Source organism: Fundulus heteroclitus, chromosome 6 (genome assembly GCF_011125445.2).
Source record: "Fundulus heteroclitus isolate FHET01 chromosome 6, MU-UCD_Fhet_4.1, whole genome shotgun sequence".
NCBI classification, from domain to species: Eukaryota; Metazoa; Chordata; class Actinopteri; order Cyprinodontiformes; family Fundulidae; genus Fundulus; species Fundulus heteroclitus.
The window spans coordinates 12,268,343-12,296,098 of record NC_046366.1 but is presented as its reverse complement, the minus strand read 5'-3'; the positions used below and the strand labels follow the sequence as shown (position 1 = coordinate 12,296,098).

The 27,756-nt window shown below is 42.0% G+C and overlaps 3 protein-coding genes across 14 annotated transcripts in view; all 3 read left to right on the top strand.

The window, feature by feature from the left end:
• Nucleotides 1–9,576, top strand: part of tcf3a (transcription factor 3a) — a 31,892-nt gene extending 22,316 nt beyond the window's left edge. For 3 of the 11 annotated variants that reach the window (XM_012874646.3, XM_012874642.3, XM_012874643.3), the window contains exons 14-21: nucleotides 1,381–1,457; nucleotides 1,547–1,720; nucleotides 1,834–1,939; nucleotides 2,080–2,212; nucleotides 2,975–3,046; nucleotides 4,531–4,766; nucleotides 5,129–5,275; nucleotides 6,632–9,576. In XM_012874646.3, the coding sequence (XP_012730100.2) occupies nucleotides 1,381–1,457; nucleotides 1,547–1,720; nucleotides 1,834–1,939; nucleotides 2,080–2,212; nucleotides 2,975–3,046; nucleotides 4,531–4,766; nucleotides 5,129–5,268 (938 nt within the window). In that variant the 3' untranslated portion in view covers nucleotides 5,269–5,275; nucleotides 6,632–9,576. Of the gene's footprint in view, nucleotides 1–1,380; nucleotides 1,458–1,546; nucleotides 1,721–1,833; nucleotides 1,940–2,079; nucleotides 2,213–2,974; nucleotides 3,217–4,530; nucleotides 4,767–5,128; nucleotides 5,276–6,631 lie in introns of those variants that run through there. The other 8 variants (XM_012874649.3, XM_021322626.2, XM_012874644.3 and 5 more) reach the window with 7 other exon arrangements.
• Nucleotides 9,577–10,865: 1,289 nt separating this feature from the next.
• Nucleotides 10,866–14,958, top strand: LOC105934547 (cytochrome b-c1 complex subunit 10). 2 transcript variants are annotated; one of them, XM_012874594.3, is made up of 3 exons: nucleotides 10,866–11,007; nucleotides 13,365–13,497; nucleotides 14,607–14,958. In XM_012874594.3, exons 1-2 carry the CDS (start codon nucleotides 10,958–10,960, stop codon nucleotides 13,483–13,485), a joined length of 171 nt encoding a protein of 56 aa, XP_012730048.1. In that variant the 5' UTR covers nucleotides 10,866–10,957; the 3' UTR covers nucleotides 13,486–13,497; nucleotides 14,607–14,958. The 2 variants fall into 2 exon arrangements, with proteins under 2 accessions (XP_012730048.1, XP_021178321.1); XM_021322646.2 differs by having other exon boundaries at nucleotides 13,365–13,508.
• An 839-nt stretch (nucleotides 14,959–15,797) lies between these two features.
• Nucleotides 15,798–26,536, top strand: mbd3a (methyl-CpG binding domain protein 3a). Its single transcript, XM_036138062.1, has 7 exons — nucleotides 15,798–15,973; nucleotides 19,373–19,529; nucleotides 21,011–21,148; nucleotides 21,241–21,331; nucleotides 21,443–21,620; nucleotides 25,562–25,721; nucleotides 25,831–26,536. The coding sequence occupies exons 1-6, from the start codon at nucleotides 15,960–15,962 to the stop codon at nucleotides 25,710–25,712; spliced, it is 729 nt and encodes a 242-aa protein (XP_035993955.1). The 5' UTR covers nucleotides 15,798–15,959; the 3' UTR covers nucleotides 25,713–25,721; nucleotides 25,831–26,536.
• Nucleotides 26,537–27,756: the final 1,220 nt, after the last annotated feature.

Here is a 27,756-nt window from a genome sequence, read left to right as displayed (position 1 = left end):
TCAAACGGCCTTCTGTTCGCGGCAAAGCGTTTCAGTTTTTGACTTGTTAGACCAAAGCACCCACTGTCAGCTTGGCTTTGTTTCCACGTCAGAAGAATGTTTTCTGGCTTCTGAGAGCAGACGTCTCCAGACTGTAGGTGGGTGTACCGGGGTCCTAGTGCTGTCTGTACGTTCTGAGCTCATGGCCGCCCGCCACCGTGTGGGACTTTAGAGGCCGATTAAGCGCCGCGTCTCATTAGCATCTTTTAGTTTTCATTGCTGCTGCCCTGAACTTCACCTCATTTCTTTGCACCTCCGAGGAGGAGCGCGCACAGCACATCTGGAGACCTCCGTCACTAGGTTTCTGTCCATTTCATCTAATGTAGTTCTCTTTTCTATGCTCACTTTTGGTGTGGTTTGAGATAATAATTACATAAGACCAACAGACGCACTAAAACAAAAAAACTAGACAGCTCTCCTCAAATTGATCAACATAAGCCCGTCTCAGGGTTCCTACGCAGCCGGGAAAAACGTGGAATTGGACTAAAACTGTGCGTTTTTTTTAAAGTGTGGAAACAATACAGAGTGGAAAGATCCTTTTATTTCCACACTTTATTCCTGATCCTGTTTTCTAAACGTAGTCTCCATCCATCCGTTTGTCTACTATCCAGCCTTCTTCTATCCTTCCTTCACTTGTTCCTTCCTCCTTTGTTTCCTTCATTACATTATTTAATTTTTCTTTGGTCCTTCTTCTTTTCTGCCCTTCCTTACTTCTTCCATTACTGCTTCATTTCTTCATTTCCTCCTTCTGTCCTTTGTCCTGCTCTCCCTTCTCTCTTTCTTTCCTTTGCCTTTGGTCCTTCCTTCCCTCTTGTGTCTCCTTTTCATTTCCTTCCTCCTGTTTGTCCTGCATTTCTTCCGTCACTCTTTTCTTCTTTCCTTTCTTTCATCCCTTTATTCCGCCTTTCCTTTCCTTTTTTTTTTTTTTCCTCTTGCATGTTCCATAGCCTGACCACTATAGAAATATCTGCCAAAGATTCATCATGACCTTTGGTATTTGCAGAAAATGGGATAAAAGGACTGAGAACTGTGGAAATGTGAGTCTGGAAAAGTCTGAAATTGTGAATGTGTAGGGACCCTGCATCCTGGTGGGAAAGTAACAGTCTTTCAGGTTCTTAACACAATGTTTCTTCAGCAAATCGCTGCAATGTAGTAGAATTTATAATGGGGGCATTTTTCATCTAGTCAACCCAATCCAAAAATCGGAACATTGCACAAGTTCTCTGATGTGGAGGTGAACTGTAACATCTGATCATTTCCAATAAAGAATCTCTGACTTGTCTTGTAAATGCTTGTAAAGGAGTAAACCTTCGTACCCTCCCTGTTTTTTTGTTTTTCAAGGCTCTGCATCACAGTGGACTCGGTCCTCAGGCCAGGCCACCCCATCTCCGAGCTTTGAGGGTGGAGTTCAGTCCATGGTGAGTCACTTTGTTCAAGGTCAGAAATCAGGGCGATAACATGAAACACGTGTCAGCTTAAGTGTGAGTTGTTTCTTTCTGCTCCCTAGCCGAGTAAATTTGAGGACCGTCTGGATGAAGCCATCAACGTTCTTCAGCGACACGCCAGCGGACAGGGAGGCCCGGGGCTCGCTGAAATGCACAGCCTGTTGTCGGCTGGCTTAGGGATAGCGCCGGGCTTCAACGGTGCAGCCCTGGGACTGGCCAATCGTCTGCAAGAACTGGTGAGATTCAGGAAGAGGCTTGAAAGTGCTTTTACAAAAAGGGTTTCCAAATTCAATAAAATTAATGTCATTCTGCCTTTGAGCCCGCACTAAAAGAAACGACTGTGTTAAAGGTTTCCAGCCACCTGGAGGACTCTGTTGGTCTGCCCTCTAGTGGAGGACTTTTGCATCACGGCCCTGGATCTGTTCATTCAGGCTCTCAGCTGGACGGTTTTACAGGTGGGGTTTTCTGCTCGCGTTACAGTCTTTAGTTATGGCCTGAAATGTCCAGACAGCTTATTTCATGATATATGACAGATATTTGTGTGATATTAAAAAAAAAGACAGCTGCTCAGTCCCTCATTTGTTCCTGTGTGTAGGACTGCATGGAAGCGGGAATCGTTCCGGCGGCGCGGCTATCAAGCGAGAAGAGAGGGAGGACGACGAGAATTGCTCCGTTACAGACAAGTCAGAGGATGACAGAAAAGACCTGAAGGCTCGTCTTCGAGCAAGGTGTCCAAATCCCACCTGCAGCACAATGTTCAAGATTATTTCATGAAGAGTTAGAATATTTGTAGCGGCAGGGTTAGAAGACTCTTCGGGCGTAATGTTAATGCTAACAGAAACTGGAATGTTTTACTTAGTTTCTGTGTTATCTGAAGCGATTTAATTGTTTCTGGTGCTCTTTGCTCAAAAATTAGCAGCAATTTTTTAGGTGGTTTTTATTGCTAGAATGCCTTAAATGTGTAGCACACCTGGATGGTTCATATCTGATCTGGTCACAAGTTTACATGCAGCCATCAGAGGCAAGAATATCATAAAGATTTTGGGCCTTTAATCATTATTGAAACTATTATTTATTTTCTTGGCAGCGCTGGTTGAATGCATCTAATTTGGGACATTTGATGGCGTTTAGGCAAAGTCTAGACATTTTCAATAGGGTTGAGGGTCTTAGAAAAGCCATTCCAGAAGCTTAATGCTACGTAGATTGTATTTTACAATCATTCTCATCTTGGATCACCCAGTTGTGTCCAGTTCTCAACAATCTGACCCAATCTTTCCTCCTTAAATGAAGGACGTTCTACAGTGATTGCAACCAGAAAAACAAACAGTCAAAAACCATTAAAAGCCCAAAATGATGACGTCTGTCTGTATGAGCGGTGGATATAAACGTGTGACCGCAGCCGTAGGTGTTAATTGCCAACTGGAACACTTGTCCAGATGAGCTATACCCATGTTGTTTCCTTTCCTCCTTGTCTGCCACGGACTCATCAGTAGTCTGGATGATGAGGATGACGACGAAGATCTACCAGTGGAGATAAAGGCTGAGCGGGAGAAAGCACGGAGGTTGGCAAACAACGCCCGCGAGCGGCTGCGCGTGCGGGACATCAATGAGGCTTTTAAGGAGCTGGGCCGCATGTGTCAGCTCCACCTCAGCTATGAGAAACCCCAAACCAAATTGATCATACTGCAACAGGCGGTTACAGTTATACTCAACCTGGAGCAGCAAGTTCGAGGTCAGTGGGTGTCCAGAGAGAAAGGAAGCGGAGGGGGAGGGCCTCTTCCCAGATTAAAACTCCCACACAGCTTCACTGCCATAGCCGGCTCCTCTGAGATTGATCCGTCTGGATTGGACGTATCCTAATAATTCCTGTTTAAGCCTTCTGATCATTTTGAAATGACTTCCAGCGTTATAGTCTGGAGTCTGTTCTAAAACGCTCTAAAAGCATGAATGGATTATTAAAAAATAAAGCTGTGTCGGAGTTTTGAGACATGGCCGTTCTCCAGTTCACCCATAAAGGTTTCCATTTTCTCATAACACCAGCGGCTCTGTCTTTCCTGTTGATGCACGCTGCTGCTGCCTCGCTCACAGCTCGCTGTCCGTCTGCCCCACTACTGGGCTTTATTAATCACTGGTTATGCATTCATTAAGTTTCTTTTCTCATACCGTAATTGCTTTTGTTATGGTTGCACGAAAAAACTGGGTGACTTTTTTTTTAATTGTCTATTTTTTGTTGACCAAACCAGACTTTATTTGCCTCAAAGCAGAGCTGTGTGCTGTGAATTAACATTCCTTCATGTTTGTAGTCTTTGTTTTTGCATGCTCCAAACATTAAACGTCGGACTCTTGTTGCTGCCCTTCTTTCTAGTCCGTCTCGTCTCTGCTCTCCCTCCTCTGGTTCTCCTGAGGATCGCCTCTTTTGTGCTTTTAGATAAATACATCGCCTGCTGATGTATTTAACGTTGATGCCCGTCGGCCTGCCTCTCCTCTTAGCTTTGCCTCTGCGCCTCTTTCTGTGTATGGCATTTGGCAGAAGGTGTTGCTTCCTGTCTTTCTCATAACTCCCGTCATGCTTGGAGACAAAATCCACCCCCTGAACTTCCAGTCTGGACCCTAATGACCAAACTTAAAGCTCTGTACCTGTGCGTGGGTACCACTTCATCTTGACTCTGTCTGCGCCTCCAGCCGCTCAAAATTTAATTTGACAAAGCAGAAAGTCAATGTCCCTAGTTGGTTTATGTTTTTTTTAACGAAGGTATTGTATATTTTAGATTAATTAACATACCTTCGCTCATTCTCCTGGAACACAGCATCTCTCCACTGAGATCTTCTTCTTTTTTTTCTCAAGTTTAGAGCATAAAAGTATTTTGACCTCTGCAGAAGATAAATTCATTTCCAGTTTAAAAGCAATAATGTGAACAGGGTGAAACGCTTCATTAAAGATATGAATACAGATTAGTAAGGCATAGTCCAGGAGGGTTGTGATTTTTGGGATTGTTAACCAGCCCCTCCAACCTCCCCCCCCCCCCACTTCTCCTCCTGGCTGTAGCCTTGTCTCTTTGACCGACGAGAACCTGACTGCGGAGGAGAAGGAGCAGAGGGAGCGCGAGCGCCGCCTGGCTAACAATGCTAGGGAGAGGGTGCGCGTTCGCGACATAAACGAAGCCTTCAGAGAGCTGGGCAGGATGTGTCAGGTGCACCTGCAGAGCGACAAGGCCCAGACCAAGCTGGTCATCCTGCAGCAGGCTGTGCAGGTCATCCTGAGCCTGGAGAAGCAGGTGCGAGGTAGGTCAGCCAGCGCAAGCAGCTGCGATCCACTCTGACACCTGGATTCTCTCTCAGTAAAGCTGGACTCTGGGTTCTGTTTGGTGCTACTCTGTTCCCGCTGACTGCTTAGTGCTCGTTTGGCTCTCTCTGTGGCTCTCTGGCAATACGTAAAGACAGGAGAACGGAAGAAAGTCAAAGGAAGTAATCCCCCGCTTTCTGCCAAATGCTTGCATTGCCCACCGCACCTTTCAGCCCCCCGTCTCACTTCCCCTCTCGCAAATAAATCCACTGTTGGTTTAACTGTCTGCTCTGTTCTTTTAATATCTGAGACTTGATGTTTGTTTGTCTGGCTGACCTTCGTTTCTGGTTATCTCTTTAAGAGCGTAATTTAAACCCCAAAGCCGCCTGCCTCAAGAGGAGAGAGGAGGAGAAAGTCTCTGGGCGGGACCACCCCATGCAGCTGGGTGGGGGTCACCCCGCTCTAGGAGGCGATGGGCACAACCCTGTGAGCCATATGTAATTCTCAGGTACGTCTGCTGAAGCTTTACACACTATACCCCCAGTCTTTAAAAGTCTAGAAAATCTGCTTTTATTTTTTTCTTGGTCTGGATAAGTGTGGAAAAAAATTGAGTTTGAACATTTTATTCCCTGTTGTGTTTTCTAGAAGATAATCATTTCATTTACTTTTAAATGACACCCATGATCTTTGATTTTGCCTAAATTCAGCTTGACGATTTAGCCGTTAGTGTTTTCGTTCAGAAACAAAAAGCCAGGGTCCTTTCCCAGTTCTTTTCTGGCCTCCACACCGCTTAAAATCAGGGTTTTAAACTCGACTTGTGCTTTAGTTTCACTATAGAGTATAGTAGGAGTGTTGATCTCATTTAGTTTCTGTTTAAGTCTCTTTCATTAATACTTAATACTAGAAGAAGATTGTATATAGATGCAGGCTCTCCACTGTAAGATCAAACTATATCTAAAGGGTCTAACCTGATTTGAGAAGCCTAGGCTTAATAGAGACTGAATCGCATAAGTTCATATGCCAAGAAGCAACGCAGCCCTTCCCACGGTGTCAGATTAAAAGCTAACTTCAGCACTTGTCCTGATTTGTGGTATATGTCGGTAGTAAAACGTGGGTCAAACGTCCAGACTTATGAAAAGAGCTTAAATTTGAGCCCATCAAATATAGAAATCTGGTATGAGGGAAAAATAAGTCTCAACCCTGTCTGCAGTGGGATTCATGATTCTCTAATAAAATATTAAAAGAATAATCATTTGTTTGATGGTGATGAAGCTGGCTAAACTCATTAGCAGGGCCAGCTCTGTCCTGGGATGCCCTCTGGACCCAGAGCAGGTGGTGAGAGACAGGACTGTAAGAAAAATAACATGATGGACAATGTCTCTCATCACATGCATGGAGCTGTGGCAGAGCTGGAGAGCTCTTCCAGTGACAGACTGCTGCATCCAAGATGCTCTAAGGAACGTTTCCGCAGGTCCTTCCTCCCAGCTGCTGTTAGACTTTCTAATCTCTGCTGCCCACAACAGAATCAACAACTATGTTGATGAATAATGCTGCTGCACTATTCTGCACATTGCCTATCGTAGGATGGCGTCTTATGTAAATAAGCTGAAGTCTTTTCCACTGTTAAAAATTGTTTCCACTGTGCAGTATTTATTCACTTTGGTGTTTACTTTTTTATTTTCTACTCTTAGTGTTTCTATAGTGCTAATTTTAGATATGACTGGTTTGATCTTTTTTCTTCTTTCTCATAGCCAATAATTGAGTTTGCCACTGTCACGCCCCAATTTGCCCATTGCGGGACAATACAGGAATTATTGTCTTATTTGCTCTTGAATATTTAGTGTTTTTCTCCTTTCTCTTCCAGTTCATGTTGATTGTCCAGCCCTACGAACACGTGGCCTTATCGATCATCGTCGTGCATCTCAGTGTGTGAAAATCACGCAAACACGTCATCAGTGACGAAATGGGCGGCCACATTCCTGACGACGAGAACAATTACAAGAAGCACACAGGATGCAGTAAAAAAAAAACTGACTTAATTGACCTTTACATGACAGTACTTGGAACTGAACGCACTGCTTTTGGAGACAGTGGATAATGGACAAAAAATGCTCTTATAATGGTGTTCTTGTTGGACATTGTAAAAAAACAAAAATGCTTCACACGTTGGGAACAAAACCTGTTTGGATCAAATTTCACGTTTGGATCAGTTGCTCTTCTGGGTGAAGTTGAGATTTTTGTTGTTGTAGTTGCAGTGCTTTGCAAAAGTATTCATCCCCATTTTTTCACGTTTAGTTGCCTCCCAACATGAGTTTAACATGGATCGTTTGCCACCATTTCATTTACAGAACATGCTTATTGGGAAGCAATCATAGGACAAAATAATAGAATGTATTATTAAAAAAGACACTGAAATTACAGGTTGGAATAAAACTAAATGGGTAAAAAAGCCAAATGGGAGTGAATACTTTTGCAAGGCCTCTCTGTATTGCCATTCCCATCAGAAAAAAAGAGGTCTTACATTCTTTGCAGGCTGAGAATGATGATTTTATAATTGAACAAAAACCTGTTTAATCCTGCCTTGATCACGCCTCACGTGTAGAGTTCGGTTTGATAAGCCACTATCCTCATGATGGCTGGACTACAGGAAAAAAATAGAGATATTGTGCCATGCAAAAGTATTCACACCCCTTGATCTTTGTCACATTTTGTCACATTGCAGCCACGTTGTGTATTCTGTGGAGATCTTATGTGACGCACTGAAACCAAGAGGTGTTTAATTGTGAGGCTGAAGGATGATATTAATTATTAATTTTTGCAATTTTTTTCTTTGCAAATCAGCTCAATTATGCACTAATTTCCATCGCTGTAGCATAAAATCCAAATACAGTACATTGAAGTCTGTGGTTGTGAAGTGACAAAATTGATAGGGAAACAAGTTCAAGGGATGTAAATCTATTTGTAAGGCACTGTGGGGGGGGGGGGGAGTACTTAATTTTATGTTGCTATTTTGGGCTTTTTCTTAACTTTATTTAAGTGACTGAGAAGGTCACTGGCTGCCCACTCGGGGCCTGAGTTAATGTCATTTACTTGCATCAGAACCGTGAACCCCGGGGGCCAGAATCTCTCCCAAGTCGTGTATCCGTCGTCACTGCCATGCAAGTGGAAAGGAAACGCTTCTAGAGAGAGGCCCTCCATGGAAGCAAACACCCGACTCTGAGCGAAAGTAAAACACAAATGGTGGTGGATTTAGGTTTGATAAGCCTAACAACAGCTCCACCGGACCCGCGTCGGGCAGCTTTCAGGACCCGAGCTTCCTTCGCCACGGCAAAGCCCCGTCCCGCACACGCCCTAAGCTACATGAGCTCTCTGTTACAACATTGAAGTCTTGGAGCCGCTGTGATGTGTTTTGTTGAAAGGGATCATGCGTGTTACCGCTACCTTGAAGACGATCGCCTCTTTTTTTTGGCGATCGCCTGACTTGTTTTGGTTGCTTCGGGTTGAGCGTTAGGTGTTCCCAACCCCATTATTGAACAATTGTGAGGCCTGTTCTAAGGATCTTCCTGTTGTAGAATACATATTATATCTCCGTTTTTGCTTTGTTTTTGTTTGTTTTGTTTTTTTTACGTTGTAACATAGTTGTTTTGTCTGTGTCGTTCGGAATGCTTTTGTCCTCCTTTTGTTTACCTTGTTTTAAGGTAAGACGACTAAGTTTAGATTCCACAAAGTGAGGCGTTTGCTTTGGTGCCAGGTGTTTGGAAATGTTAGCAATGACAGATTATTCCGCTGTAACATCACATGTTGTGATATTGGTCTATTTTTTTTTTTTTTTTTTTTTAAGATACACCTGTTTGAACACACCAAATCTCATTGGCCTGGTGTAATTTGGAGGGAAAAAAATCATTTTTGTATTGATTACGAAACAAATAATTTCTTTCTTTTGCACACATCCCTCCCCTGAACATCCAGCTTTACGATGAGCTTGTTGATTAATTCAATGAAGGGGCAGGGCGGCCTGCAACAAACTGTTTCACGATAATAAACCATTAAATAGATTTTAAGAAGGTGGCCTTAGTCGTTTTGCTGACTTTGGGAGCTTCGACGGTGGTTACTCACCAGTGCCTCGATGTGTTCCTGTGGAGGATGTTACTTTCAAGGTTTTCTAACACGTATCTTACTGCATTAGAGATATATTAAACGTAAACTTCAGTAACATTTGTCACATGAAGAATTCCACTCGACTCCGGTGAGACGTTACCTGGCTAGTTACGTGATCTGCATCTTTTGATGCTGAAAATATTCTGAAATCTCGCCTCTTTCCCGTTCTTCTGTTGGGATTTTTTTTTTGCCTTAGAACTGGCATGTGCGTTGACACGTTTGTACAGCTGTAAGATACGCCCGTGTCAGCTTTACCACTGGGAGCTGACTCTGATAGGGAACAGTATTTGCCATACCGCCAGACATCCTGCCCTGAGGACAAGCCTCGTTTGTTCAAACATTTCCGTGGGGGACAGACTTTGTATAATTTGGAAAAAAAAACTTTTTTTAAAGATTTCCTTTTGTCAGTGAACACTTTCTGCAGTAACCTTCTCTCAAAATGTACAATTGGTATGTTTAACAGACCCTGTCTGTGCTCAGTGAATGATATCCTGCTACAGATTTCTGTCTTCTCATGTTTTGGGGACATTATCTACGTAGGCTATGTCCTCAAAGTGCCTCCAGTTTCATATTTTTTTATATATAAAGTAGATACTGAGAACTGTTGTGTACATAACAGTGATGTAGCAATAAATGTGCCATTTTTAATAACCTGTTCTTTCCGTCATTATTTAAACCTTTGAATTGTATAAACATTGCTCCACTTTTACCCAGAATAACAGAATTTATTTGATTTACATACCCCCCACCCCCCAAATCAGTCTTTCTCTCTGGTTTCTGTTCAGAAGGTTTTTTTTTTTTTTTTTAGTCCTGAAATCCACTCTGACTGTGTTGAGTCTGTAGATGTACTTTTTTTCCCAGTCACACAGGGGCCCTAAAAACTGCTCAGCCCCATAAAAATGGCATTTATTATGTAAATGGTAACACCATTGGTAACGCCAAGTCTTCAAGACATATTTGATATTTATTCAGCAATATTGCAATGGGAAAAACAACACAACTGAATTTTGATTGACCTAAAATTAAGCTGTCCTTGTTTTTGTTTTTTCTCCCTACATGTGCAGGATGATACGAGGAATCGAAAGGATATCATTGTACAGATGTCAGTCACAAGAAGGGAGCACAAGGTTTCACTAGATTATTTATGGACCACAGCACAATGAAGGCATCCAGCAATAATTGGTGGGAAAGGATCATAGCAATGAAATGGCAAAAACTGTGCATTTCGCCTACATTTTCTGAAATACAAGGTGAAACTGGTGAGTGAGGGTAAGCGATATAGCAAGGAGTTGCAGAAATTCCCACTGAGGACTGGTTCTGCATGTGACAACTAGCAATTATTTTCTCTGCATGCCTGGGCTAAGAAACGGTAGGGAGAGCTATATTTTCTTCGTGAACGTGTTACAAAGGACAGGCACGTTTAGTACAAAAACAATGAGCACCATGCATTACCAAAAGAACATAGTGAAACTGTGGTGGCAGTATCATGACCTGGGGTTATTTTTCCACCATGGAACAGGGTTTCCAAGGGCGACAGAAATATTCAACTGTCTACTCCAAATACCAGGCCGTTATGATCAAAACCTTTCAGGTGTTCGTACACCTGAAAGGTGTTCGAACAAGAACGTCATTATTAGTGGCACTGGCTTGTCAATTCGAGAGGAAGGAAGGAATGATTTAAACGCTTACCTGTGTTCATTTATGAGGCAAACTTGCCACTCACAACATGGCGGAAGCACGGAAAGTCCTCTACGGATCAGCAAAAGCGTCTACTTTCCATATTATTATTATTATTAGTAGTAGTAATAATTTTATTATTATTATTATTATTATTATTATTATTATTATTATTATTATTATTATTATTATTATTATTATTATTATTATTATTATTATAAGTACGTACCAGCCAACAACTTTTATTTACTAAATACCCGGAAGTAGTTGCCGTGGGTCGTGACTCGTGTTGGAAGTTCCTCTGAGCATTCGAAGCAGCGCGTCCTGTAGGTGGAAGGGCATCTGTCAGCTAAAAATGATTAGCAAAATAATCGGTCAGAAGTACGTGGCCATCGCCAAGTCGTGGTATGTGTTTTTCTATTCCCTTTGTTGGTAAATTATCAAATATATGTGACCTTGAGAGAGACGAGTCGCGGCTTAGTCGTGTCTGAAATTAGCTGTTAGCCTAGCCGAGGTCAAAGCAGTGTGAGTTCAGCCTCTTGGCTAAAGTCGGGATTTAAACCCTCTGGAACTGCGAAGATGTTTCGTTAAACGGTGTCCGGTATTATTTAACGATTTATTTTTCCTCAAACGGGGGACGACTGTGTGGATCTGTTGCCGTGTAACTCGGTGTAATTTGGAGGTGAACAGCTAGCTAAACTGGCTTTGTTTTCTACATGCTACAGCATCTAGACTGGAAAGGGAAACAGGAGAACCAGTATCTTTAGTATCATATAATGTGCCTGATTTTGACCTATAATTAATTAGACATTAATTAAAATGTTTATTTTATTTTTTTGCCTGTATTTTAACAAGTTGGGTTACTAAAGTCACAATATTCCCGGATTACAGTAAGTGGAGTTTCCTACACAGTCTGGAAAAATGACTGGATTTAAGTATTTTATTTTAGACATATTACTGTGATCCTTGGCACGTTGTCTTCAGGATAAACATTTGAATCTAAAAATAAGTAACCCAGACACAGCTTTTGATTTGAGTGGGTTTTTTCTTTCTGTAAAAAGCAATTCATCCATGTATTCATCTTTACAGTCGGTAGGTTTTATAGGTTCTACCATTAAAACCTGGTCCTGGTAGAACTGTCTGCCATAAATTAATTGTCGGCTCTTGTATTTGCTTCTTTTGTTGAACAGTCTGAAAGCCCCAGAGAGATTGGCTCGTCTCCCCATTAGTGAGAGCGGCAGACTTTTAGGAGAACCTCTGCAGTGGTTACAATGTTTCTAGACTGAGAACTAGGGTTTAGAAACCTCTTAGGTTGTAATCCAAATCTATTTTAGTTTAGTCCAAGAACAACATAGAAATTAACCTACAATAAACAGTTCAATATTCAATGTATTGTTTTCCTTTTCTCTTCTGCTTTACAGCTTATTTTTAAAGGTATATAGCCACGTTATATGCTTTTTTTTTAAAAAAAAAAAAGACCAAAAACCGTTTCATCATGATAAAATAAAGTTATATACGCCATGCCTCCATCCTGGTATTGTTTTGATGGTCCTTTTTTGTGGACAAATATATCCCCAGCACCAGGCCTAATTAGCAGATCTAAACAGACATGGCGCCATCTAGTGACGGTATCGCAGAACTATCATAATACAAGTTTGCTTAATTTATAAATAAATTGTAAATGATGCCGGACCGAGCCCGACCCTCTGCAATGCCTCGCAATAAAGCGGCAGCTCAGCGTGATCGAAGACCAACCGTTATTAACTAAATCCACCAATCAACAGCAACTTTAAGAGACTCATATCAGAACATTTACTCACGTCAATCAACTCCGCGGTCACATCTGAACAATCGACAGGTTTCACGTCTGCTTCAGTGAACACCAACGGTCAGGCTGTATTCCCAGCGACATTCTAGTCTTTTACCTACTTGGAATCCAATTTTTATTTTTATTTTTATTTTTTTGCCTTTTCTCCCCCTGACTGGATCTTGGATGTTTCTTCATTGTTTCGCTGGGAGATGCTAATAGCCGTTAGCCTTTTCCTTGTCTTAACCCCTGCTGCACGTGCGCGGTATGTACTTCCTTTAAAATTTAAATTAACACAAAATCTGAAATGATGTTATTTCATTTTCTAACAAAGTGAGCAAAAACAAAGCATAAAACACCAAAATAACTACTGCGCCAGCAGGACGTGATAATCTTTCATAAAACCTTTGTATGCAATCAGAGTGGGCTACTGACATATAAATATAAAAAAGGTTAAATAATGTGGCTAAGCACCTTTTTTAAAATGAGCTTTTTATTCACATTATTGAATCCAGTGTGTAAGTCTTGTGTATTTTTGCCACTGACACGCCCATGTTTTCACTTTGTGGGACAATTAATGTATTTCTATTCTATGTTGCAACAAAAAGTGTTCCCAAACTTTGCACCAGCTCAGTTTGGCTTTGCTGTTAAAACATTTACCCACAGTGAATCCCAGCAGCTCATAGAATTATCTTTCTAGAAGTCGCGAGGATCTAGAAAAAGCAACAGTTTTGTAGTGACGTAATATTGTCCACGATATTAAATTGTTTACGCTTGTTTTCATTTATTTAGGAACATTTTATTGCCTGTATATTTAAAATTTCATTTTCTAGCTAACAAAGCTTTTTTTTTTTTTTTTTTTTTAATAGAGCTTTTTCTGTATGTAGCGCCCTAAAATACAGACAGGCTCTCGGCCTGCATATGTGTCTCAGACGGGTTTGTCTTTGCTTTGCAGGGTCCCTACCATGGCCATATGGGGAACAACCGGAGGCGTGGCCTTGGTCTACTTCACAGACTGGCGTTTGATTTTGGATTATGTTCCCTACATCAGCGGCAAATTCAAGAAGGATGAGTAGGGGAGCCGTCAGGTCAGTGAACGGTACTGCTCAGAAAGAAAACTCTTGTTTTTCTGCTTGTTGCCAAAGGGATCAAAATAAGTGCCTAGAGCTTTTTAAAAAAAATTATTTTTCATATTTTTTTCAGAAGTGTGTAATGTGATGCAATATTTACTAGGTTGTAATATATCTGGTGCCCATGCACTCAAACTCTGCTTGTCAATAACTTAATTGCTCAGCTGGATACTGTTTTTTGACCGTTTTTGATCACACTTGGTGTAGATCTTAGGCTACGTTAACAGAGAAGGGCTTAATGCTCGACTCCATTCTTCTTTGTTTGTTATTTAGACATTTTTAATATACGTCGCATGCTGTGTTTATGAAGTACATTTTATTTTCCCACACCTCGGTTACGTAAAAGTCTAATGAAACGCGACCTGAGCGTTCAGCCCGAGGTCAATCTGAGAAGACAGCCGTTGCTGATCCGATTCAGGACCACATGTGAAAGAGGCCTGGATTTGAAAAGAAAATGGATTTGTGCACTTTTAGACTGTCACCAGCAGGAAAGTAGGCTCCTGTACAACATTTTCTCCAGCACTGTGAGCCTTACAAGATGCTGAAGCTCAAGGAGAGGGGTGGGGTTATGACGGTGGGAAAGAAAGGGATCGTGGAAAATGTGGAAACCCTATTCCAACGTCATGTTTTCCTGATATTCAGCAGCTCCAGTGAAAATGCATGTGTTTTAGTTTTCCACCCACAATTAAACTACTTGTGAAATATTTTAGAATATCACATCTCTTGCCGGACTTTTTCTGTCCTGCATCCAAATGTGTAAAATTAAAGCACCGTCTGCCTGCTCAGTTGGGATCCAGAAGTAAATCACTTTAAACATTTTAAGTTTAAGCTTCAATCTTGTTAAGCATCTAGAAATATATGCACTAAAAATGTTGTTTTCGGCATCTACAGAATATACAAATATTACGAAAAGCAAAACAAGAAGTTAAACGTTTATGTTTTTTTTTTATACATTCAACTGAATGCATGAAGCATGAATATTTAGTTGTGGTTTGGTGATTAAAGGACTCCTCCATCTACTTCTAATGTTATTGCAAGATGTTTGAATCTTCATTGTCTCTTCTCAGGTCGGTGCCGTTTCTTGTTTGTTCTCCACACCAAGCCATAGACGACAAGCATGAACCACCGCGGCCTGCGATCCCACCGGAGAGCCCATCGCCAGCCCCCCAGTCCACACTGAACTGTTCTCATCTACCTTAAGCGAAATTGTCTAGCGTTTGACGTTTTCACCGTCTCCTGCCAGTGTAAACAAAGAATGGCTGACAGAGAAAGCAAATGATGACAACTCTGCTTCTTCCTCCCTTCCCGCTCAGTCCGAGGATTTTTTTTCTTTTTTTTTTTTTTAATTGTTATTTGGATCAAATTTGATTCTTCATTCTGCTTCAAAGAGAAGAAGTAAAGTATGTGTTTTATCCTGTGTTTGTGTGTGTGTTTTTTTATGAATAATTGTTTAACTACTGAAAACAGGAGCAGCACAGGTTCTTTTTTTTCTCTTTTACATCTTAAATTTGATTCCTGGAGGAATTTGCTTGCAGTATAGACTGCTCACTGCGTCAGATCTTTGATTTGGTGGAATGTGCCTTTCTGAAAAAAGGGTCTGTTTTTATTCTCGATTTAGCCACGAGATGAGAATCAGCTGAGTCGGATGTGAAAGATGATTGCCCGTTATCCTGAGTAAGGTTTTAAAGCTGCTTAAGCGGCTTCTTTTTAAGTTGTATTTTATGACACAATTGTCACAAACCTCACATTTAGGTTACAAATAACTCTCTTTACTTAGTAATTATCCTTATTGTCATTAAAGCAGAACCCAATGAAGTCCTTAGAGAGCCTTGGGCTGAACTATGCTGCATTCTGGGGCTAAGGGTCTGTGGGATTTGAACCCAGAACCGTGCAGGCTCTCCAGGACACTTCTATAAAACAGCTACAACATTGTAAATGAACAACTGTAACACCTACAATTAAATATGAAGTGAGCTGACAGGTATATAAATTAATTTTAAAAATCTGCTTTCAGAGTGATTGAATTCCCCCATAAACAGTTTATTAGTTTATTCAATGTGTGCCATAATTGTTCAGTGATGGGAGTTTGTGGCAAACTAAAACTTCAAATAAAGTTAAAACGGTCTAAAGGTTGCGAATGAAAATAAAACAAAAGCCGCCGCTAGAGGAACAGCGAAGAGAGAAAGTTTTAAAGGCGGGCCGTGTAGCGTCATAATCGGGACTAGTTTACACCTACAAGCGCCGTGGCGCATGAATAACGGATAGCTGTCGCGCGTCCGGCGGAGTGATCTGAAGGCGTCCCGAGAGCAGGACTCGACAGCTAAACCGACTGTAATTTCAGAACAGGTAGATAGCAGACTTTTCCCCCCTCTCTTCTCGGCGCAGAACCAGCGGCCGACACGGCGACACACACCGGGACCATGGAGAGGAAGAGGTGAGGCGTTCAACTGCATGCGAGCTGGCTTGTTCTGACAACGACGAGCGCACAGACACGCGTTCGCGGCGTTAGTTAAACGCTCATTAGCATGTGGACATGTCGGGAGTTTGATTTGTTTCCTCCGCCGCCGTCCTGAACAGACCCAACGTGTTTTGAGCCGGTTGGATTGGCGATGTGTCGAGACTGGAAGCGGCGAGACTCGGCGCGGGTCTCTGGGTCGTCGCTGTTCCACAGGGTGCTAGCTTGATTAGCAAGCTAAGTTTCATTGTTTACACACGCTCGAGTTGCGAGTGCGCAGGGCCCCGTGTTGCGCTTTATTTGGTAACACCCCCCCACCTCCACCACCTCAACCTCCACCACGTTGGGGTGCCTTATGATGACGTGCTCCTTAAAGGGCTACCACACTATTTTTTCCCCCCTTAAAGAAACAAAAATAAATGCTACACAAGGTTATATTAATTACAGTGTGTTTTATATGGGACTTAAAACGTTGTTTTTTTTTCGTATTTAACTAATGGGAATTTTCTTTTAAAGTTGTGTGATTTGTAATTATAGATATGTAAAATTACTTTATTATTATTATTATTATTATTATTATTAGGGACATTAAGAATTAACAAATACAAGATGTGGGTTATAATTCAGATGAACGATATAGACAAAAATATCAATAAAATAGAAATATTGATCGATATCAATAATTATCAACAAATTCAAAACATATATTTTAAGTGCAGCCCTGGCCATTTTATGCTGTTGCTTAGCGACCTATTTTTAAATACAGACCACACAAACATTTAGTTCAAAACTCCAACTTTTTACCAAAACTGCAAGTTTAAAAAAAAAAAAAAAAAAAAGTAAGAAGAACGCGTGCTCACTGAACTCTAGGGGGCGGGGCTTCGTGACGGGGTCTTTCTGGGTCTGCGTTTGTGATTGGTTGGGAGGATGTAATGACTGTAATATTAATCTACATGGCTAGAATGCAAAAGGAAGGAAAACTGTTATTCTATTGAACTTTTTATTGACCCTTTTTTCTGTCATCAATATACGTCTGTCGATCGATATGTTTTTTTATTTTATTATTATCCTTCCTGGTTTAACCAGTTACATCTGGATTGGGCCATGCAAGAAAGAGGAAGGATGTAGCGGGGCCTCATACATCCAACTGCCTAGTTTACTGGTTTACAGTAGGTTTTAATTCTGTCGTCAAACCGTCATTTACTGCCCTCTTTCAGCTTTTCCCCCTCAGGGGGGGGGGTCGCCACATCAAGTCATCTGTCTCCATCTAACCTTAACTTCTGCATCTTCTCATCTCACACGGACTACCTTCAAATCCTTTACCATAAATCTGCTCTTTAGTCTTCCTCTAGGCCTCCTGCCTGACAGCTCCCGCCTCAGCATCCTCCTACTGATGCCCTCGTCTGTACATGTCCAAACCACCTCAGTTTGGCCCCTCTGGCTTTATCCCCTGATGCGTTCAACTCGCTAGGATTAGAGATGCGTTTATTTTTAAACTTGTAATATCACGCCATCTTTTTTCTTTATTGTAATCCACTGCTGTGACAGCTATTAAAGTTGCATAAAAACAACTCTTTCCCACATTAGGAATATGCTTCATTGTTAATGTCTTGTTTTCTTTGATCTGCTTTGATCTGCTTTGATCGTTGATCATCATAATAACTTCGTAGAAAAAGTCAGATTTCTCTCCAGCTCTTTGACTGCATCGAAATGGAAAATTGCCTATTTTTCCCCCCCACTCTGTTTACCTATTAGGCTGCGTGTTTGTTTATGTGGATAAGGTTTGTTTTGAGTTGAGTGAAATCAGATAGATGCTGAGTGAGCACATTTGATGCATTTTTAGGGATAATCTTATACTTCCTTCCATTGTACCCCTCTCCCAAGAGGCCTGCGTCATATTTTTCTTTTATGGCCAGTGTTGATTTTATTTAATTCTTGACTTAAATTAGAAATGGCACAAATTACTTTTAGTCCTCAGAAATAAAACCGGATTCAGGTATAATAAGAATCAGAAGGTCAGATTTCTAAGGAGCCTTGGTAGTGAATCTCTAATCTGCGCAGGCCTTTAGCTCACTGGAGCTAACCTCCATAAATCAGTAAAGGTGGGATACAGATGTGATCGGTTCCATGTCGATCCACATATCGGCGCTAGGGCTGAATGATTTTGGAAAATAATCTAATCGCGATCTTTTTTTCTTAATATTGCGATTTAATGCGATTTAATTTTATTTTTTATTTTTATTTTTTAAATTTTTTCAGTTTAATTTATCATGTGTTTTAAAATATATACAAACAACAAATCAATTTGTTTCCTCACCATGTGAGATTAGTTGCTAAAGACCCAAAGCATGCTAAAACTCAGAGCAGAAATTATAGCTTTCTGCCTAGCTATCATCTATCTATCTATCTATCTATCTATCATCTATCTATCTATCTATCTATCTATCTATCTATCATCGATCCGACGAGCGAGCGATCAGGAGCGAGCGAGCGATCTAGACTAGCTAGCGAGCAGCATCTATCAGCTAGCGATAGATCTATCTCTCTCTCTCTCCTCTCTCCGCTCGGTCTCCTCTCTCCTGGCGGTCTCTCTCTCTCGCTCTCTCTCTCTCTGCTCTCTCTCTCTCCTCTCCGCTCTCTCTATTAGATATATATATAGATATATATATATATATATATATATATATATATATATATATATATATATATATATATATATATATATATATATCAACCAACATTGCAATTTTGACTTTTCTCCGCGTTAACCACAGGTAACAAAAATGGCCTCTAAATAACAATGTTTGTAAACAAGGACTATTTTAAACATGAACTTTTAATGTTTCTATTGATCAGAATATAATTCAAGAGAACAGCTTTTAATTTAATTGGACATCAATCCTTATTGAACATAAAGTGCAAAGTCCAACCAACAAGCAAGTCTATATATTAAACTGATTGACCAGTACTCCATGTTTTGTATGATTGCACAAACTCTAAAACAAGTAATAAAATTAGATTATCTCACTGCTGCAACTGTCTTCCCTTCCATGTGGAGGTAAACCCACTTCAAACATTTTACTGACACCTAATGGATGGGTCAAATTCCCTAATTGTGACATAGCCAAAATTGCTCGGCGCTGGATGTCCACCGAGTACTGCAGCCTCGCGGTGCAAGAAAGACGCAAACGAACAACCGTGAGCAACGACAAAGTTTTGCAACCACGCTTTGCACTTCAGGGGTTCTCTAAGGTGACTTTTGGAAAAATGCCACATCAGCAAAACTAATCCGGCCTACCGAAAACGTTTCGGACGAGCCTCGTGCACGACTTGGAAGATAATGACGACACTTCCTGGTTGTTTGTTTTTGCTTTCCAGTCTACCCGTCAAGCGCATTCTCAACAAGCCCCAGATCTTCCGCAATGACCTTCGCACCGACGCCAACGCCGGCCAGTCACGGGCGGGCCGATCGCTGCAGGCCAAAGTGCAGAGAAGCAGACACAAGCACCTCTACGACGTAAACCATCAGATCAAGGTGAGCTCTCCGAATACATTGCTGTTACTGGCGGGCACCTTTAGGTTTCACGCTTATTTTCTAGCTTCGGGTGTTGTGCAAAAGTTTTAGGCAGGTCTGAAAAAACAAAATCCAGAAAACGAAGCAAAGAGAAATGCAAAGCGGATCAATGCGTGGTGTGGCCACCTCTGGTTTCAGAACGCCGTCGGTTCTGCTAGTTGCACGGGTTTTGAAGGAACTCTTCAGGATAGTTGATCTTCTGTGGATGTAAACATCCTCCAATCTTTCTGTCTCTCCATGTAGTCCTGCAGAGACATCGGATGGTGTTGAGATCCAGGCTCTGTTCGGTCCACTCCATGTTCTTCTTTAAGCTGAAGATAGTTGATTAGTCGTCTTAATGACACGACTATGGTTGGGGTCTCTGTTAAATTGAAGGCGGGGAATCTCAGGCCCCCCTGACTGAGTTGCATGACGTTTTTCAGTCTGTACTCCTCGGCTTTGATGACGCCACTGACCCTGATCAGGTCTCTAACTCCATCTGCAGAAATGCAGGCCCAGACTTGGTAACGTTTGCCACTCGCGTGGCCTGCAGAAACGCATCATTGAGCCGCTTTCTAGCCTTTTCAGTCACAATATACTTTGTGGTAGAGGTCTGCAAGCTGCCATATTCGTGCATAGTTTTACTCCCTTGGCCTTTGGGATGCAAGACTTCCACGACGACTAAGTATCTGGCCAGTAGATACTTGGGCCAGCTTCCCACTGTTTTCCACCACTGGCACTGCTGTACATCTTCCGATTCCTCAAGGAACTGAGCGTAATGGGTTTGGAGCTGCTGCATTAAGTTTCCCTGGCCTACCGCTGCGTCTGCGGTCCTCCGTGTTTCCAGCTTCTCTGTGCTTCAGGAGCTCTAACCACACATCTCCAAATCCCAGGCGTTAAAACTTTTGTCTGGGGTAGACCTTGCTGACGCAGCATTACTACCTTGTCTCGCTGCTTGTTGCCATGGTATTTGACCTGCTTGGCAGCAGAGGTTTGCTCTTCCTTACTCAGGTTTAGAGCTTTATGCAGCTATTTCTGTTTCAGAGTGAAACTGATGGCCATTAGCACCTGTGTGGTGTACCTTTGTTTACACTGGCAAAATCCATAGAGTTGTGCAAATTGGAACTAATAATGATTTAAACTGGTAGTGACACCAAATATCCATTTAATCTGGATCTTTTGTTTTCTTGCTTTTGCATTTTGTAAAATGTATTTTTGTGAACTATTTTTGCCATGCTTAAAATATTGGGTTTGTTGTAATGTTTATAAAACAGCCTGTTTAGATTTGAGTACACTGCACCATAATTATCCCCAGGTTGGTCCTGACAGCACTAACTATAGAGGAGTCATTCTACCAAATATATAGGTGCTTTTTGTCTGTGTTTGTTTTTTTTATCTGTGTTATGAAACGGATGAAAGCTGCTTCCCGTTTTGCCCAATTTCTCTTGTCCTCTCTCCTGCAGGTCAAACCTGACTTGAACACGACACTCCCTGTTCGACAGACTGCCTCCATCTTCAAGCAGCCTGTCACTAAGATAACTAACCATCCCAGCAACAAGGTGAAAACAGACCCTCAGAAAGCGGTGGACCAACCAAAACAAGTAAGTTGGAGGATGGAGGGAAGAAACGTGCCTTTTGATGTTGCTGTGAATAAGGAACATTCTAACAAGCTAACGTCTGCCTCTCCGATCAGCTGTTCTGGGAGAGGAAGTTGAGCGGGCTAAATGCATTCGACATAGCAGAAGAGCTGGTGAAAACTATGGACCTTCCCAAAGGTTTACAGAGTGAGGACCGACATGCCCAGGTGTTCTTCAAAATGTGGATTTAATGTAGCGTGGCCCGAGTCAGCTTCTTTTTTTTTTTTTTTTTTTTTTTTTGTTGTTTTCCCTCCTCAGGTGTCGGCCCTGTGTGTTCCGATAAAACGCTGCTCTCTGCCATCGCCAGCGCCCTGCACACCAGCCCGGCGCCCATCACTGGCCAGCTCACGGCTGCGGTGGAGAAAAACCCCGGCGTCTGGCTGAACACGGCGCAGCCGCTCTGCAAAGCATTTGTAGTGACCGACGATGACATCAGGTACGGCCGGTTAGAGATGAAAACCCTGGCTCCTCAGAAACAACGCGCTTCCTTCATGTGAGCGACTGACTCCTTCAAGGAGGTTGTTGGGAGGATCAGAGGTGGTTCTTGGTACTCTTATTAGTGAAGCTCAAGGTTGTCCAATCACTCTGGAGTCAGATTATGTGGATTTGCATAATTTTACTCATTTAACAAAGGGGTAGCAGCAAAAAGATGTATTCTAACCACTAATACCAGAAAGTACTCTTGAAACTGTTGTCGACAGTGGCAGCTATTTTAAATGCATAGAATAGATTGAAGAGAAATATAGTTTACTGTCCCTCAGAGGGGAGATTCAGGCGTATCAAACAGCTGCTGGGAGGAAGGATCTGTGATAACGCTCCTCTGTGCTCTGAGGGTGCAGCAGTCTGTCCCTGAAGGAGCTCTCTCATGCGTGGAGTGGGAGACGCTGGCACTCCAGGCCGGTTTATGGTCCAGGTGAACAGCCAGGTACAAGAGTCCCCCATCGCAGTGTCAGTGGAATGGGTCTATGCTTTTGGAAGTAGGATTCTTTCTAACAAAGATTAGAAAAACACTGTTTTTTAATTGTTTTAACCTGGGTGAAACCATTTGCTAGTAGATACTTCAGCCTCCAGTTAGGGGAAATAAACTTTAAATAAAGTGTTTCCTTTATTTATAGCCAAACAGTTGACTGGACAACACTTTGAGGAAGTGTTAATATCTTTTAATAGAAGCTTTAACCTTGGGTTCAAATGTGCAGTTAATTGTAAAATACACATTTTTGCAGTTTAAACAAGAACCTGGCCCATCCAAACGTCTTGCAGCAGCAGATCTGTTCACTTTCTGTTTCCAGTCTTTCTGCAGCTTTTTCCCTGTTGGAGCGATCATTTAGATCCAAGAGGGTCGGTTGCTACAGGTTGTGATTAGTTTCTGCTCAGGTTATCAGCTTCAGCCTGGATCCAACTTTTTATTTGTGTTTTCTCATTTTATCCTTAGCTGCAATAACCCCCTGATTACCGGACAGAGCAGTGTTGGGGAACCATTCAGTATCCTGCAGGGAAACAGACCAACGTAGCAGAGTAATGGGGCTTTTATTAAGTAGTTAATAGTTTAACTGATGCCTTCCAGCATGTTTACCACTTCATTGTTATAGGGTCGTTACTAACTGTTTTACATTACTTTAGGGCGTCTGTCTTTAACATGCTTCACCAGTGTTGTGTTTATTCTAAGCCCATGCTCTTTAGCATAGCATCAGGGTTAATTGGGATCCTGTTATCTAAGCAAAATTACCTCTAAAACTGCGCGTTTACCTTGTTAACCAGCGCTGGGGACACACCTAAGGATTTTTTTTTTACCCCCCTCATTCCCAGCTGGTAAAAGTCTCTCTGCAGTAACTGGGGTCAGTGAGCAGAGCGACGTTGGCCTAAAAATGTGTTTTTAGTGAGAAGAGGTGAAGACTGGAATCCAGCAATGAGAGAGAGGAACCGACCCAACCTCAGGAGCAGTCAAACAAACACGTTTGAACTTTTTCAAACCTAATCTGGACGCCGTCTGCCGGTGTGAACTGATCACCGACCCACCTGCAGACGCGTCGCCAACAGGCAGTGAAGAAGATCAGGCGGGACATAAGAGCTACGAGCCGAGTTTTTCTGTTTCTTGGCAGCTTTATTTATAACTATGAATCATTGTCAACAACGGCAAACACCAATTATTAAGATCACATAGTGAATAAACAACAATGTCAGGTGTTTCAGACCAACATGCAGTAAATAATGAAGGCAAAGCATCTTAAGTTTAAATCCCTGCTGTAGGTTACAGTCATTACACCACAACACGTGGAAAGCTGCAGCCAGTCCTGGACCAGCTAACCTTATTTTTATTTTTAAATCTCCGATGCGGCTGGCAGCGACCCGCACAGATGTGGGTTTTTGTAAATAAAGCCGGCTTTGCGGAACCAAAGGAGGTGCGAAGTGGTACTCAGCCGGCTCAGTATTGATCGCTGTGCGTCAAGTTTCAGACATCTGCCATCTTTAAGGGGGAAACATGGCCGCCGCTAACTACAGGGCCTGAAGTCTCTTAATTGGTTCTGTTGGCGCACTTCAGCCCGACCCAAGCAAACCGAGGCGCTTTAAGCGACGCACCGAGCCGTGTCCTGGTTGTCGCCTCAAGTCCGAGGCAGCCCGGTCCTTTCAGAGATCACAGAGAGGTTTAGAAGATGCCTGAGCTTAAAGGGTTTTGTGAAACGGACTATTGATTTCCTCAGAGTAAATGTAGAACACCGTTCCTTAGAAGTCATTCTGATGATGTCTTATTTTGGCCTTCCAAATATTAATATAACAAATAGAGAGTTTGCTCGTTCATACAGCCTCTACAGACACATCAGACCGTGAATCATATTGTCCCTTCGCTCTGTTAGCTCCTGTTTTAGAGAATAGGGTGTGCTTCATTTTCATACCCTGCTTTACAGGTTTTGGACTCTGGGCATATCTGGAGTTTTCCTTTCAAACTGACTTTGTGAGAAGTACAAAACATAATGTGTCACAGCATGTTTATGTAAGTGGTAATGAAGTGCATCTCGGACATTACTTTTTTTTCGTAGTAATTACTTTGAGTTTGGTTCTATTACCTTTGTTCATTTAGAAGTTTTTTTTTTTGTTGTTTTGTTTTTTACTCAGTCTAATTAGCAAAATAGCTCAAGCTCAGGTTGGATACTGAGCTTCTGTGGCCAGGGGCTTCAAGTCTTGTGTTCTGGATTAGATTTAGGTCTGGACTTTGACTGGTCCCTTCCAGCCCACAAACGAGCCCACTCATCCCTTTGTTAGATATTAGATGAGGCCATGTCACATCCTGACGTGCACACATATGGGAAATGGGATGGATGAGCAGAACGGTCGGTAATCCCAGGGGCAGCACGCTCACTTAAGTCTTTGCCACCATACTATTACACAATCTATCAGATGACACCCAAGTGGTGACACATTTTCCACCGATGACATGTGAGGGAGTGGACAGCCCCATGCATGGGTGTGTACCTAGATTCTATAAAATGCTAATGTAATGATCATTTGAGGCTCTGCATTCTTTTGTTTTTCCTGCATCATGACCCACCAAGAGCCTCTGCGCTGATCCATGTGTACCATTTCTCTGGCTAATTTAGATTTAAAAGTGTTAAAAGCAACACCTTTTATAGCTCTGGCTGTAGGGTTAAGCTTGCTGTGCCACCGCCATGTTTCTCTGAGGGGAGGGATGTTTAGAGGCTGTTTCTGCCGTTCATAGCATTTTGAACACATGCCTAAAGGTTAGTCGTCTCGTCTGCCCTGAGCAAGCTTTGAAATGCGTTTGCTGGGTTCTCTACATGATGATAATAATAATAATAATGCATACATGGCTTGTTGCAAACTCCTTGTTGCGACTGTGGCTTGATGGGTTGAGTAGTCGTCTGGCAACCAGAAGGTTGTGGGTTCGATTCCAGCTTCCCCTTGCCACATGTCGATGTGCCCTTGGGCAAGGCACTTAACCCCAAGTTGCCTACCGAGCTGCGTCTCGGTGTATAAATGTGTGAGCGTTAGTGAGAGCGACTGGGTGAATGTGGCTATAGTGTACAGCGCTTTGGGTGGTCAGCATGACCGGAAAAGCGCTATATAAGTTCAGTCCATTTACCATTTTACCATTTATGATTTTTTTTTAACCGTTCTTTAGGCCACACCTCTTTAAGGGCTGTGGTTACCATGAGGTTGTATGCAGTTTCTCTGCTTGAGGTTTCTCAGTTGAATTAATGAGCATAAAGCGGACGGAGCACAATCACTAATTTTATCTCTGTAGACTTTTTCATATTTTTCAAGTCTCCGTGACAGCGCTGAGAGAAAACGACGTGCGTTACTTCGGCGCCACGGTGTGGCACACGCTTAACGCCGTCGTTTGTGTTTGTGCGCGCGTCTCAGGAGGCAGGAGGACCTGGTGCAGAACGTGAGGAGGCGACTGGAAGAGGCCCTGATGGCCGACTCTCTTGCTCATATAGAGGATGTAGCGGCGGACGAAGCGGTGGACAAAGCGGAGCAGAGCAGCGAGCCGCCGGAGAAGGAGGAGGTATAGCCACGGCAGGTAGAAGCACCGCCCCGATTCCCTCCTTTCATCACTGTTTGGTTTACAAACGTATGAGCTGCAGCAGATTCCTGAATGAGTAACGCGTTTCTTTCTCCTCTCTCCTCAGGTTTGCTGATACTACTCCGTATATACATATATATATTAAAAAAACCTCCATCTTTAATTTGTATGCAGGAAAGCAATTGAAATCTGAAAGTTTTCCTAACCTAAACAAAGACTGTCATCTTTATTGTTTTTATATTTTTACACTTGGTAGTTTATTCCTAAAAGGGTGCTTTTTGTTTTGTTTTGTTTTTTACCTCTACTAATGTAAGGCAGCTGTGGATGGTGCTCCTCAATACAATGCAGTGTTACATTTAGTTTCCAGATGTTTAACCTCAGCGTTGAAGTTACAAACCTCACACATGTGAATTTCTGTTGCAATGTTTATGTCGGTTCTGCAGAGGCTGTGTATATTTTTAAACCGTTCTCCCTGATTGTGTTGCTTTATATTTCACCGATGCTGTGGGCAGTTTGTTATACGACGCGTGTCTCCGGAAGAGCTGCAGTATTTTTCTACGAACACAGCACTAAGTGTGGCTGTGGATAAACGGCTGTCTTCAAGTTTCACCATTTTAGTTTTGTCCACAATACTTTGAGTTTACTAAACCCGAGTCCTTGTATTTGCGTCGGCAGATTTCTTCTGTTCTTTAGCCAACGGAGTCGGAGCTTGGAGAGTAACATTAAAGATCTGAAAGTGTCCAACACCAACGCACTGCACTGTACGTCATGATGATATATTTGGTTGTGAAATAAATGCAGCTTCTTTATAACTGATGTGTCTGCTTTACCTGCTGTGGCCTCTGAAAGTATTTATATGCCTTAAACCTTTTTTTTACGTTTTGTCAAGTGTACATCATATTCAATCCACTCCTAAAGGCCAGATTTGTCTAATAGTTATCCTGGTGTAGAAATGATCCCACCTGAGCTGTGGATCTCTGCAGCTCTTCCAAAGTCATCCTGGGCTTCTAGGCTATTTCTCTATTAAATTTCAATACAAAGAGTAATTATTGATCTCCGATTAATTCTTTGCTCAATCAGTTTGGGTAGACGGCCAATGTAGTGTCATGTTTTTCCACTTCAGAAGATAGATTTATTTATTTTGTCTTCAAGAAATTTTTATGTCGTTTTCCCCCCCTAAAATAAAACCCCAAACAGTTTAAGGCATTTTTTTAATTTATTTTTTACTTTAACCATCAGAATGAAAAGTTAAAAATGTGCAGAGATAATTGGTAACTTCAGAACAGTTTCATCTAAAATTGTTCTTTGTCCATACACTAGAGGCGATAACAGGATGCACAGCTTTATCTATCCTCTGGAAGAGAAATAATAATGTGTTGAAATGTTCCCTGACATTAAATGTGGTGTATTTTCCACCACATTATATTGTGCGCTTGACTGATTATAAAACAAGCATCATCAAGACAACAGAAGAGACGCGTTCTCATCTTAAATCCTCTCATGTCTCTTCCTGGACCATCAAACCTGAGGTGACCTACAAAAAAAAAGAAAAGAAGAAACAATTGCAGACACCACAAGCATCAGTGAGACTGTCGGTTCCTTTATGTCAGGTGGTAGAGGAACGCCATCTGCTGCTGGTGCATCCTTTATCGCGATTTCGCTCAGGAGTGATGTAGAAATGGGCCTGGCGTGCTCGGTAACAGCTAAGGTCCCAAAACAAAACACGCATGGTTCGGCAAACCACTTTTGATTCGGTTAAAGGACATTAATGTCAGACCCCTTCTAAATAAATCTAAATATTGGAGACGGGCTGAACGACAAAGCAAATAATCGTGTAATTGATGTAATTTTCTTCATAGAAGCACTTTGAATCGTCTCGTTGCCGAAAAAGAGTTATAGAAATAAACATATTGCCTTATAGAAGGAAATCGTAATGTAATTTCAAAGCGCACATAAGCTTGAAAATAGGTAAGCTGCACATGTGAACATGTAACTCATTGAATTGGTCCCTAAAACGTATTCTTTAAATTAA